General features: G+C 48.7%; 1 protein-coding gene across 1 annotated transcript; it reads left to right on the top strand.

Annotated features, from left to right (window-relative positions):
* The first annotated feature begins 9,673 nt into the window (after positions 1-9,673).
* LOC144129666 (uncharacterized) lies at positions 9,674-10,276 on the top strand. Its single transcript, XM_077663774.1, has one exon. It carries the CDS (start codon positions 9,674-9,676, stop codon positions 10,274-10,276), a length of 603 nt encoding a protein of 200 aa, XP_077519900.1.
* The last annotated feature ends 2,227 nt before the right edge of the window (positions 10,277-12,503 follow it).

Genomic DNA, 12,503 nt, shown 5'->3' with positions numbered 1-12,503 from the left:
ATCCACCACAAATTGTCACAAATAGGTTGCGGAACCAAAAGGGCTAGGCACAGGCCGCAAGCAGTGAAGCAGCGTCCCAGCTTCAAGAGCAAACGCGTCTCTCACTTCTTTGTCCTCAAGGCGCAGCATGGGGACACCTGGCGGCAATATTCATGTAAGCGAGCTGAGATATCTGCCACTGAAATGAGAAACTTATTTGTATGCGGACGATACAGCCCTTGCTCTCCCCGGTTGAAGGCATGATGAAGCAGCTCATATTATTCAACGAGATATAGCTCTCCTTTTAGACTGGTTTAATCCATATAGATTATTTGAAAACAAATCAATCACAAAGCTACTCGGTTTATATTGCCTACACAAAAACCTAATTCTGAACAAATCCATTTATCTGTACGGCAATAGATGCCAACGCTGCGTTTGCCGCCCGTTGCAATAAGAAAAAACAGTGAAATATCTTGGTTTTACATTCCACGATACCTTATCCTGGGGTGAAAAAAAAATGAAATAGTAGAACGCTTAAGAGCTCTTTGCGCAGATTTGTATACACAGTGATCTTAATGTGATCAGTCAGTAAGAACAGTGGTGCACAAATCATTGGGCTAACCTGTCATAAAAACCGGTATCACAATTTACGGGTTTGCTTTGCATGCAAGCTAAGTGTGCAAAATTGCATCAGTCATAAAATATGCTGTAACCTTACTTACGTCACCCTATATCACGAAGAAAATTTCTTAAATACTATGCACACATTAGACATTCTTTTCACTCGGGAGCAGTGCGTGTGCGACATCTTGTGCAAAAATTATTTTTCCTTTGCCTTCAAGACTGGCGACATTAGTACACGTGTTCTTCGGTGCACAGAACGCTACGTGTTATCCAGAATTTTTACTAAATACGGCAGCGCTCGAAGGTTTTATACACGTTATCCCACATAATTTGAGCCAAGGTTTTAAAAAAGAAGGGAACTTCGGACGCGAGTTGAACCTAATGCATAATGTTGGCACTAGCCTATAGTTACCTAGGCTATATTTTATTTTCTCCTTAACTAACGGATTAGTTATGTTTAATTCATTAACTTTTTAAGCATTGGCTGCAGACCCCAAGTGTGATTGCCAAGGTTGTAGAGAACCTTCAAAAACCCCTCAAAAAATTGTTTCCTGCATGATATATCTCATGTGGCCCTTTTTCCCGCGTTCCAAAGAAAGCCCGCGAAATACGAAAAAAACATCCACGTGACAAGGCGCTTGCTCTCGGTTATTGTGCTGCTCTGAAGCGTGCGAGACATGAACAAGGTCGGCTGCAGCCAGACTGTGGCCCGCGATAGGTCGTTATGCCTGATGTACTTATTTGGGCATGCGGCTCTTATCGCATCACGCCGGCTGCTGGCCGAGCGTTGCCAAAGCGATCCGGCGTCCAAGGGTACGAAAAAAAGGAAGAAAACAGCATTTTGACTCTGCTTTAAAGAAGGAAAGGGCGAAGCGCGTGAGAACAATGGAAGGCGATGACTGCTCCTAATATTTTGCCTTTTAAACAAATTTTGTTGTAGTAGTTCTCGAAATGAACGAATATACTACAACTTTACCTTATGGCTCGAATAACAGCGGATAAATCGCACGGGGACAAAATTGAGTAATGTTAAAAAAAACATGCCTATATTCAATGAAGTTTATGCCAGTCTTCTTCACACGATGACTCTATTCGCACTGGCCCCGGCCGCTCTCCTTTTCACACTTACTTTCTGCCATACGTTCTGTTTTGATCCCACACCTCGCACGTGCATTTGGCTTCGTGGTCGCAGTATCGGGTGGCCGCACCTCGCTTCACACTTGCGTACCGTGAGCAGAGTTGTACGTAATGCGTTGCTCAAGGTGCGTCAAGTGGACATAGAAGGCGGAAAGTTAAACTATTTCGACGCCGGCATCCAGGTACGCGTCCGAGCTCAATCACGATTGTGGGAGCATGCGGGGCGCTGAGAGAGACCGGAACTTCTACGAAGGAACAACGTAAATCTTGGATCCTTGGCGAGGACGTAGAGACATATTCTATGAAAATTCTCTTCAGACTCGCATGCAAGTGTTCGTAGTGTGGGTGTTGGCCCTGATGTGTGAAAGTCTTCAGCGTGGAGAATACTGAAGAAGCGAGAACTCAAACCGTACCACGTGGAGCTGCACCAGATGTTGGAGCCCCGCGATTTTCAAAATTGAAACGACTTTGCAAACTGGATTCTAATCATTGTCCACAAAATACTGCGGGCTGATGAAGCTACTCTCTCACGTAATGCTCATGTGACCATCGACAGCGCTCATTATTGGAGCGACGAAAACCCTCACTGGGTTTTGAAGACACGTCACTAATATCAGTGGTCGGTCAATGTGTGTTGTGGAATCGGCAGTGGCACTATCATTGACCTCGTGTTTTTTTATAACACGCTGACAGGCGAAAGATATGTCAACTCTACTTGATGAGGCAGGCGAGGATTTCCTTTGCGAAGTTCCATTGGCTAGGACAAAGGATATTTGTTATCAGCATGATGGTGCTCCTGCGCACGACAGCAGCGAAGCTTGCAAATGGCTGGATGAAGTCTCCCCACCGTATTTAATTGGACGGCATAGGTCGATTACTTGGCCGGCACGGTCGGCAGATTTAACTCCGCTCAATCTCTTCCTCGGGGCCTACGTCGACGATGAAGCATATTGGACACCAACCTCAACACCAGACAGCCCAAGAAAAAAAAAATAAGACAGGTCTGCAACTCCACGCCTGACACCATGATCAAGAACGCCACGGAACTGTGCCTATGAAATGCCAAATCTGGATTGCAGCAGACGGTTACCTGACCGAAAGCACATTTTAATGAAGGGGCGCTTTTTGTATTGATGGTCGCTCAAAAATCATTGCGGCCCTATAGCCGCCACCACCCCCCTCCCTCCCACCCCCCGCCAATTCCATTGCACTCCATCCGCAGGCTTCCAGCTCTTTTCCATTTGATACTACTAAAAATTAAAGCTATGATGTTTGTTCTCTTTCGTAGAGTTAGACGCTTTACCGCTTTGGCAACGCGCGGCCAGCATCATGCATTTGTGGCGTCATGCGATAAGAGCCGCATACCCAGATACCTAGATCAGGCATGACGACCTATCGCGAGCCAGCCTCGCTGAAGCCGACCTGTTCATCCATCGCACGCTTGACAGCAGCACAATAACTGAGCGCAAGCGCCCTGACACATGGTATTTTTTTTCATATTTCGCGGGCTTAAAGAGGATGAATTAAACATAACTAATCAGTTAGTTAAGGGAAAAATTAAAAATAGCCTGAGTAACTCTAGGCTAGTGCCAACATTATGCATTCGGTACATTCGCGTCCGAAGTACTTTTCATTTTTAAAATATTGGCTTAAGTTATCTGGGACAACCTGCATACCATTTCACTTCAACCAGCTTGTATACGTTTTCTGCGTTCCGAATGTCAGTGCAGTCAAAAAGGACCTAAGAATGCTGCTAACAGCTCGCGTATATTTCCTGCTAGAACTGTCACTGGTTTCTTTCTTTAGTATTCCTAGCGAAGACGTCTGTTTTGAGCAATGGCTTTTTAAAGTGTCTTGTTTCTTTTTATTCTTTTTTTTTGGATAGTTGATTACGAGTGATTTCTTTTTCCGCTCCGCGATAAACATCTTTCTTCGCGCATGTACCGTCTGCACATTCCAACTTTAAATGGACCGTCTGTCTACCTTGTCAAAGTGACAATTTGTTAAAATTGTTTTGCGATGACTTTTGTCTATTTTAAGCAATATTATTATTCTGTTTCTTGTTGTGTTTCCAGATGTTTTTTTTTTTTTACTCGGGAAGTTCAAAACGCATTGAAAACGCATTTTTTTCTTTTCTCCTTTGTGACAAACATATTTGTTTCTCATTGTACTACGTACACGTGTGCAGTTTGCGTGGATCCCATACACTGCCACAGTGGCCTTTTGGTAAAGTTGTTCTGCAACGCCTCTGGCCTGCCCAGCTTCGCACACAAGCGACCCCACGCTTATGCAGCTGCATACAAACTGTACGTTGTATGAGTAAAAACCTTAATATTTATTTATTTATTTATTTATTTATTATCAGTCACCCCTAAGGTAGCGAAATCCTCAAACGGCACATCTGTACACAACACATCTGCTTTGGTGAGCTGCGTACTGCACATTAGGGGTATAGCACTGCGTTAGAAGTGCAGATGCTTTAGTTTTAATAAAGTTTGGATGCTCTTTCTCCTAAATAAAAATCACGTGCTGTTTACGGACGAGTACTATGGATCCCGTTTAGCAGTGACACGCGTCGTTGTTGGCGTTGGAGCGTCGAGAAAACCGGTATTTGTCGAGACGGTCTTGGCGGCACAGCCACATGACCTCGCGCGGGTAATTAAAACACCTGAGAACGATCCTGGAGTACAACAGTGATGACATCACTGCACAATTCCTCATTTCGTCTATAGGGTAGTGACGTCATTCCACCCACCCTACGCAGTGCCTGTCAAAAAGAAAAGAAATTGCGATGAAAAGAAAAATTCTCGAGCCTGGACTTGGGATGTGAGCCGTTCAAGCCAGCCCTCGACCAATTCGAACGTTCGTTCGACTTGGTTAATAGGAGGCCTTGAGTGTATTGCCGTAAAAGAAAGATAAAAATGAAAAGTAAAAATAAATAAATAAAGAACATCGCTCTTGCATGCGAAGTTATCTGCAATCAGGACCCCAGGCTGCTCAAAGGACCCATTAATGCTATCGCGCCATACCCTTATGGCGGCCCTTAAGCGTCCCGCCAACTCTTCAAATATTATTTCGGAGATCACCAAATCTTAGAAGTGATGATACGAAGCAAGCGATAGAGAAACCATCAACTCAGCTCGCATGCATTTCATTTCTTTATGACAGTGGATTAGTGCGGCCGAACCAAACTCATTTCCTGCTTTCTTCACGAGCGATGTTGTTTATTTAGGAGAAACTGATAGCTGAATGAAGGAATGCCTCCATCGAGCCAGAGCGTGGCGTCACAAAATCGCATGCTGTGATTACGCAGGCCACGTGCTACGAAACGACTCCATCGTCATTTTTATTAGTTCGGGCATTCTAGTTATCATTCTATTATTTGCAGTTCATCGCACAGAAACTGATTCAAGACAAAAATTATATAATTTTATTTCACCATGAGTGTCGTTATTTCTTCATGGTAATTGAGGAGAAGCAGCCGAATGCCTTGCTTGTCTCAACATTGTCATCACTCCCAATGCGTAAAGCCGTGTGCGGAATTGCTGCGGTTATTTGACGTTTATAGTGTTTGCTTTGTTAAAAATAGTCATGCTTTTAATGAAAGGTGCAGATTTCATATCCAAGGATGCTACTCTTCTGATCTTGGAATGATGCATTTTAGGGCTTACGTTACCTTCATTTGGACTTCGAGTGCGAAGCTAGAGGCGCGACGCTCCCCTCACATCGAAGAACAAGCGCAGAACGTGCACTCTGGGCTCCTGTTCGGTAATTATCGATCCTGGTTACATTCCCGCGACATTACACCTTCTTAGGGCAACGCGGGTGCCTCCTGGCGGCGACACTGTTCTGCGCAATCAACAAGCCTGGTGCGCTTATGTCATCTGCACACGCAGAGTTCTTGCGCAGCAGACCTGCAGTCACTTTTTAGCGTTTGAGGATATACGAAGGAATCCCGCTGCCGGCACGGAGGTTAAGATAGGCCGGATCCTAACTGGGCATGAAAATGATCGCAAGCTTCTCGCGTGAATGCAGTAAGCTGAGCAGATTGTGCAAAAGAAAGCTCCTTCAGGACGAGTAGTGAAAGTGCCTTAGTAACCGTTCGCAGAGGTCTTTCCTTGCCAGTAGGAGTCCGCACAAATAACACCGGGTTTTACTTATGCAGGAGCAACTCGCAGCGAGCCCACCAAAAGGCGACGAAGGGATTTAGGTTTGTTCCGTGGTCGTTCGGAGCGCCGGCGGCGCACCGTTGCCGTGTCGGCGAGAGAAGCCCTTGAGGGCTAGACTCTGCGTCCTCGTTGAGCAGCGCAGCTGAGGGCTGGTGGTGCACTGCTTGATCTGGATCAGCGGCTCAGACCAGCACAGGCCGTGCAGGAATTCCCGGAAATAGCCCTTGAACCTGCACCATTAACGCGAAAGTGCATGCGTTAGCGTCGCTGCAGACTTAGCGACAATTGTTGAGGTTCGCGGTCACGCTGGTGATGTCACGAGCATTACTGTTTTACAGCGATATTGTTAAGGCTTCTTTTCCAGTCTACGCAACGTCGATGTCACTGGCGCAGCGCAACAGGCCAAGCTGACTGACCAGAATACCAGCAACTGCTTGGACCGAACACAATGACATCACTCGTTACGTGACGAGGCATCCACTTTAAACTTAACCACGGCGTTAATGAGTATGTAGCGGCATAAACACAAAAGCCATCTTGCATTCATACCCAGAGTTGCAGAACACATCTAGTGGCATCAGTGTTGCGCCCCAACCCACCCACCTGTCGCTGCAATTTTTGGCCAACTTACGGAGTTATATATATTGTCCCAAAAAATAGCAACAATTTCCTCAATTAGGGAGCATATACAACACGAAATCAGCATATTATTTCTATGACCATATTGTGATACATACGAGAAAATTACCCTTCACTGCTGATGACGAGAGCGATTAGACTAGCGCCGAACATCCTAGCCGAAATCAAAATACGAAGAAATGGGCTTGGGCATGACATGCAATGCGAAGACAAGATAACCGCTGGTCCTTAAGGGCAACAGACTGGGTTGCAACGGAAGGGAAGCGTTGCCGAGGACGGCCGAAAGTTAGGTGAACGGATGAGGTTAAGAAGTCTGCGGTGATAGGGTGGCCGCAGCTGGCACAGGACAGGGTTAATTGGAGACTATATACGGGAGAGGCCTGTAGCGCCCTCCATTGGCTGCGCCTAGAGCACGGCCAAAGTGTTCCCACGCAAGAAAGAAAATAAAGAAGGGGCGGGGCTGTGGCACGTGAAGCCGCGGCTGGCTGTTCTATTCTTGCCTAGATCCGAGTGAGCTGACGTTCCTTCGCTCTTGAGGCATAAGCCCACAAGTGGTGACTTAGGACGAACGCCATGACTGAAACGGGCGGCCCCTCCACTGAACAGAACTCGCACCCGCAGGACGTCGCATCGCTGCGGCTTCGCCTCCCTCCCTTCTGGCTTCAGAACCCGCAAGTCTCGTTTCTACAGATCGAGACGCTGTTCAGCCTCCATCGCATCACTTCAGAAGTGACGCGATACTACCAGGTTTTTTCCGCGCTTCCTCCTAATGTGGCCTGCGAACTCTCGAATCTTATCTCCGAATCCATGGGCGATGCACCCTGACAGCACCTCAAGACCAAGGTGCTGGAGAGATGCTGTCGGAACGTGCCCGCCTCCAGCAGCTCCTTACCGCGGAGGAGCCTGGCGATCGGCGACCATTCCAACTGCTGCGCGAGATCCGGCAGCTTCTCGGGGAGCGCGATTTCCCCTACTACACTGTGTTGCTTCTAGAAGCCTTCCTCAACCGCCTCCCTCAGCCAAATCGACTTGTCCTCACGGCGGCTGGCGACGTGAGCCTCGATCGCACGGCGGAGCTCGCTGATGTTGTTCTTGAAGTGGCTTCCCCGTCCGTCTCTACTGTCTTGTCGTCTCCTGACACGGCGATTTCTCGTCTTGAGGCCCGCATCGATGAGCTTACCGCCTCGGTCGCCCGCCCAGAGTGGACCATTCGTCTCGTCCCAGCCATCGCTCGCCTTCACGCGCTCGTCATGCTCCGAGCCCCAGCCCTCCGTCTCTATGTTGATACCACCGCCGCTTCCGGCACCGCGCCAATGTTCGTGGTCGCAAACGCCCACCGAGATTACTGACGGAAAAATGTGGTCTCCCTTGTCGTCGCGGCCACCTTTTTATGATTACCGACAAGCTATCTGGCACCCGGTCTCTTGCAGACACGTGCGCGGAGATCAACGTTGTGCCCCCGACTAAGGCTGAACGTTCCAAGTCAACGGAGCACTCGCTTCGTGCTGCCAACGAGTCGTCTGTAGCGACCTTATTGTCTTCGGTCCTTCACCATCGACTTCGGACTCGGCCTCATTTTCTGCAGATTCTTCGTCATCGCTGATGTGGTCCACCCAATCTTCGGCTCGTATTTATTCTCCTTCTCGGAATTCGATGTCAGCATGCGGCGTCATCGCTTGACTGGTGGTTTGAATCTTCTGTCCATCTCTGGAGCCCTGTCTGGCCTTGCTCCCATCGGCATCCGCACGCTGCTACCTTCGTCGCCGTTCAATAAAATCCTGGGGGACTTTCCGAAGTTGACCAAGCCCTGCAACCTTGCTCAGCCACCTAAGCAGACGCTGACCCATCACATCGTCACCTCTGGCCCACCCGCCGCCGCTCGCACACGCCGCCTCTTTGGGGACCGTCTCGCTGTCGCCAAGCGGGAGTTCGACCACATACTGGAGCGCGGCTTTATATGCCCGTCGTCCAGCGCGTAGGCTTCCCCGCTGCATCTAGTGCCCAAGCGGAATCCCGGTGAATTTTCCCGGCACTTCGTACCGCACTGCGCAGAGCTGCTCCGCCCGCTCACCGACCTCCTTCGGTCAACCGGTTCCCCGTCCTCTCCCACTTCCTGGTCAGCAGAAGCTCAGGCCGCTTTTACTGCTGCCAAGCACGTTGTGCTTCTGATCCATCCGCGAATCTACACCCCTACTAGACTGATGGTGGATGCGTCTAGCGTGTCTGTCGGAGCCGTCTTACAGCAGCTCATTTACTCCGAGTGGCAGCCTTTCTCATTTTACTCTCGGAAGCTGCTTCCTGCTGAGATACGAAACAGTGTCTTCGGCCGCGAGCTGCTGCTTGCCATCTACGCTGCCGTACAGTACTTTCCACATTTTCTGGAAGGATGCAAGTTTCATGTGCTCACCTATCACAAAAAACTGGCATACGTTTTCCGGGACAACTCATCGAAATACCTGCCCTGCGATCTCCGCTATCTCGCTTACATTTTGGAATCCACACCTGACATCTGTCACGTGAAAGGTGCCGACAACATTGCTGCTGATGCCCTTTCAGTTATCGCTGCGGTTGACTGTCCAGCTTAAACCATCGACTTGGCCGCAGTCTCTTCCGCACAGCAGGATGACAGCGAGGTCTAGGCTTTTCGTGAGAACCACCATTCACTCAGACTACGGCTTGTACCTCATCCGTGTTCGCCTCTGCCCTTGTGGTGCGATCTCGCGCCAGACCTTCCGCGCACTTTTGTTCCGGCTGCACTTCGCCAGGCCTTTTTTCACTCGCTCCACGACATTTGTCGCCCAGGCATTCGGGCTACTCTGCTCCTTGTCACCCAGCGCTATGTCTGGCCCGGTATTAATGGTGATGTGCGCGAGTGGATGAGCACATGTCTCGCCTGCCAGGCGACAAATGTCTCCCGTCATACCAAGACTCCTTCTTAGGCCTTCCTTCGCCTCGGCCGTCGTTTCGACCATGTTCATCTCGACATCGTGGGTCCACTACACGTGTCAAAAGGATACCGTTACATCCTCATCATGGTCGAACGTTTCATACTCTGGCCGGAGGCTGTTCCCATTTGTGACATCACCGGTGAGACTGTTTCGCAAGCCTGCATTTCATCGTGCATGTCACGCTTTGGTTGCTCTGACACCGTGACGACAGACCGTAGGCGCCAGTATGAGTGTACCCTGTTTGCTGCCATTGACCGTATTTTGGGCGCCAGGCACAGTCGCACCACCAAGTACCACCCATGCGCTATCGGCATGGTGGAACGCCTTCACCGCCAACTGAAGGCTGCCCTAGCTAGCCGTCTGAACTGCGCCCACTGGGTTGACAGCTTACCCCTTGGGCTCCTGGGTTTACGGGCCGTTCTCCGAGCCGACCTTCAGTGCTCTGCAGCAGAGTTGCTGTACGCTAGTTCCCTGCGTCTCCCCGCAGACTTCTCCATATCAGCGCAACTACCCGCCCAGCCGCAAGATTTCCTTCAGCGTCTGGTCGACAATGCTAAAGACCTCCGGCCTATTCTGCCTCGCCCTCACCACCACAACACCATCATTGTTCACCGGGATCTCGCCACTTCCACCCATGTGAAGTTCGTTTGCCGCGACGCTGTCCGTGCACCACTCACCTCGGCTTACGACGGACCATTCCGCGTCCTTCGCCGCACCCTAAAAACTGCCACGCTCTTTCAGAATGGCCACGAAGAATGTCAGTACGGACCGCCTTAAGCCGGCCTAAGTGGAGAACTCCATTGAATGCCTCGCAGTGCAGCCTTTCAATGCCTGTCCCCCGTCTGCTGTCTCTGACTCCCACCTTCCCCACCTGTGCCGCCGCCCATCAGTGCTGGTTCGACTTGAAGTTTAGGCGGGGGGCCATGTACCTCCCTCCTTTGGCTGCGCATAAGACACAAGCTTGCAGGCCTTTGTCCTGCAGTGAGCGTAGTCAGGCTGATGATCATGATAACCACTCGGTACATGATAGGGGTGAGAACTACTAATGAGTCATGCATTGATAGATCGGGCGTCAAGGCAGCGTTCACTAAAGCCGCCTGAAACCTATGGCATATGGCATCGCTTAATCTTGGAGGCCACGCATGAGCATTATGAAAGCTTACACGCGAATAAACCGTGGCGCGTGGCGCTAAACCCTCCTGTCTAAGCAAACCGGTCCCAGCAACACAATGGTAAATCTGCGGCCAAATTTTGTAATGTGACATCCTGTTGAGCGATTAAAAGAATCCCATCGGAAATAGAATTTAGGTGAAGACACTCCTGCCGCCCGGTTACTGATGCACAGAAAAATAATGGAGTTGTGACATGCGCATACACCCTCATATTCACGCACTTAGAAATGTACCGTTCCTGGAAAATAAATGGTGCCTGCGCGTTCAAACTATGAGGTTAAATTTTTCAGAAATATTCCCTCAAATTACGCAATATATAGTAACAGTCATTGGGCTATGAGCGCAACAGTCTTCTATGTAGCTGAAAGCGCTTTGCATGGCAGCGGGTAGAGCTCTCCTCCGATGGTCAGTTTTTTCAGTTTATTATACGAAATGGAAGTGTTCTGGAGCAATATCTGCTTCTAGTTACTTATAAAACTGATTCCAAGAGTGCTGGCGGATACCTGCCCAGACTGTTATATGCTAGCGAGAATGGAGAGGAAGGGTGATCCTGGTAGTCTTTAACATAACCAACAGGAACAATAACCCAGCCGTTTAAAGTTAGATGCACATATTAACAGCACGCATACTAGCGATCCAAACTCTTTCTCCCACACAATAGGACCCAAACTACTTCCCCCAGAAAATAGAAAATTTTAAGCCTCTGGAAGGTGTATGATACGGTATCCGGGGTTTAACGTCACGATGCTATACATGGGCTATGAGAGGCGCCGTAGTGGAGGAATTTTGACCACATCGAGTTCTTAATGCCTACTCACTGCGCCGGGTTTTGCATACTTCCACTATCGAAATCCTGTTGGCGCGGCCAGGAATCGATCCCGCGAGCTTTGACCTCGCAGCCAAAGGCCGAAACCACTATACAGGGTGTTTCGCCTAAGACTTTACACAATTTTTAAAACTTGGCTTTTGAGATATAACCGTGCTTTTTTCAGCATAGTATTATGAGCGGTATAGTAGATCAGAATACAGCTTAGACGTGCTAAATAGCAGACTGGTTAACTAATATTCAATAGTTAACTTTAACTATTATTGTTAGGTTCGTTAATTATCTAGAAGCGTGTAGCCCACCGTAAGTAATATCGATAACAGTTTTTATAATTTCGAAAACGCAATTCCCCTCGGCACTGTGGCCCAACAAATTTTGGCTACCTCGCGCCAAAATACATGCGCTTTGGTGAAGCTTGGAAGCAAAGAAACCTCTCCAGTGCACGTAACTAGTCGAAATAGCCAAAATTTGGTTAGTCACCATGCCGAAGTTTACCACCTTTTCGAAATTCTAAACACTTATATTGATATTACTAACCGGGAGCTATACGCCTCTCCATAATTAACGAACCTAACGGTAATAGTTAAAAAGTTATTTATTCAATATTAGTTAAACAGCCTGCTAGTTAGCACGTCTTAGCTGTATTCTGACGCGCTATGCTGCTGACAATGCTATGCCAAAAAAACCGCTCTTCTAACTCAAAAAGCCTACTTTTAAAAATTGTGTAATGACTTGGGTGAACTACCCTGCACAACGTTTAACAGACGGCAGTTCGCTTCGCGGTATGTGTGGAGCAGAACGGGTTGTGCTAGTAGTACCACCGCCATTTTAGGCTTTCTGAGCCACGGTCCGCTTCTCTGTAGTTTGTACCGCAAGTTGCATGTTACACAGGTAGCACTTATTAATAATGCAAGGCGTCCGGGGGATCTCGCAATGAAGCGTTCGCTCTCGGCCTGCTGGGCAGGGTTGGTAAAGAAATATCAAGAAGAGAAATAGTGTCTGGCCG

The sequence above is a fragment of the Amblyomma americanum genome, chromosome 1 (genome assembly GCF_052857255.1).
Source record: "Amblyomma americanum isolate KBUSLIRL-KWMA chromosome 1, ASM5285725v1, whole genome shotgun sequence".
NCBI classification, from domain to species: domain Eukaryota; kingdom Metazoa; phylum Arthropoda; class Arachnida; order Ixodida; family Ixodidae; genus Amblyomma; species Amblyomma americanum.
This window is presented reverse-complemented; position numbering and strand designations above follow the sequence as displayed.

Excerpts from the sequence above, each read along its gene's own strand:
- LOC144129666 (XM_077663774.1), top strand. The coding sequence starts at position 9,674 with ATGTCACGCTTTGGTTGCTCTGACACCGTGACGACAGACCGTAGGCGC.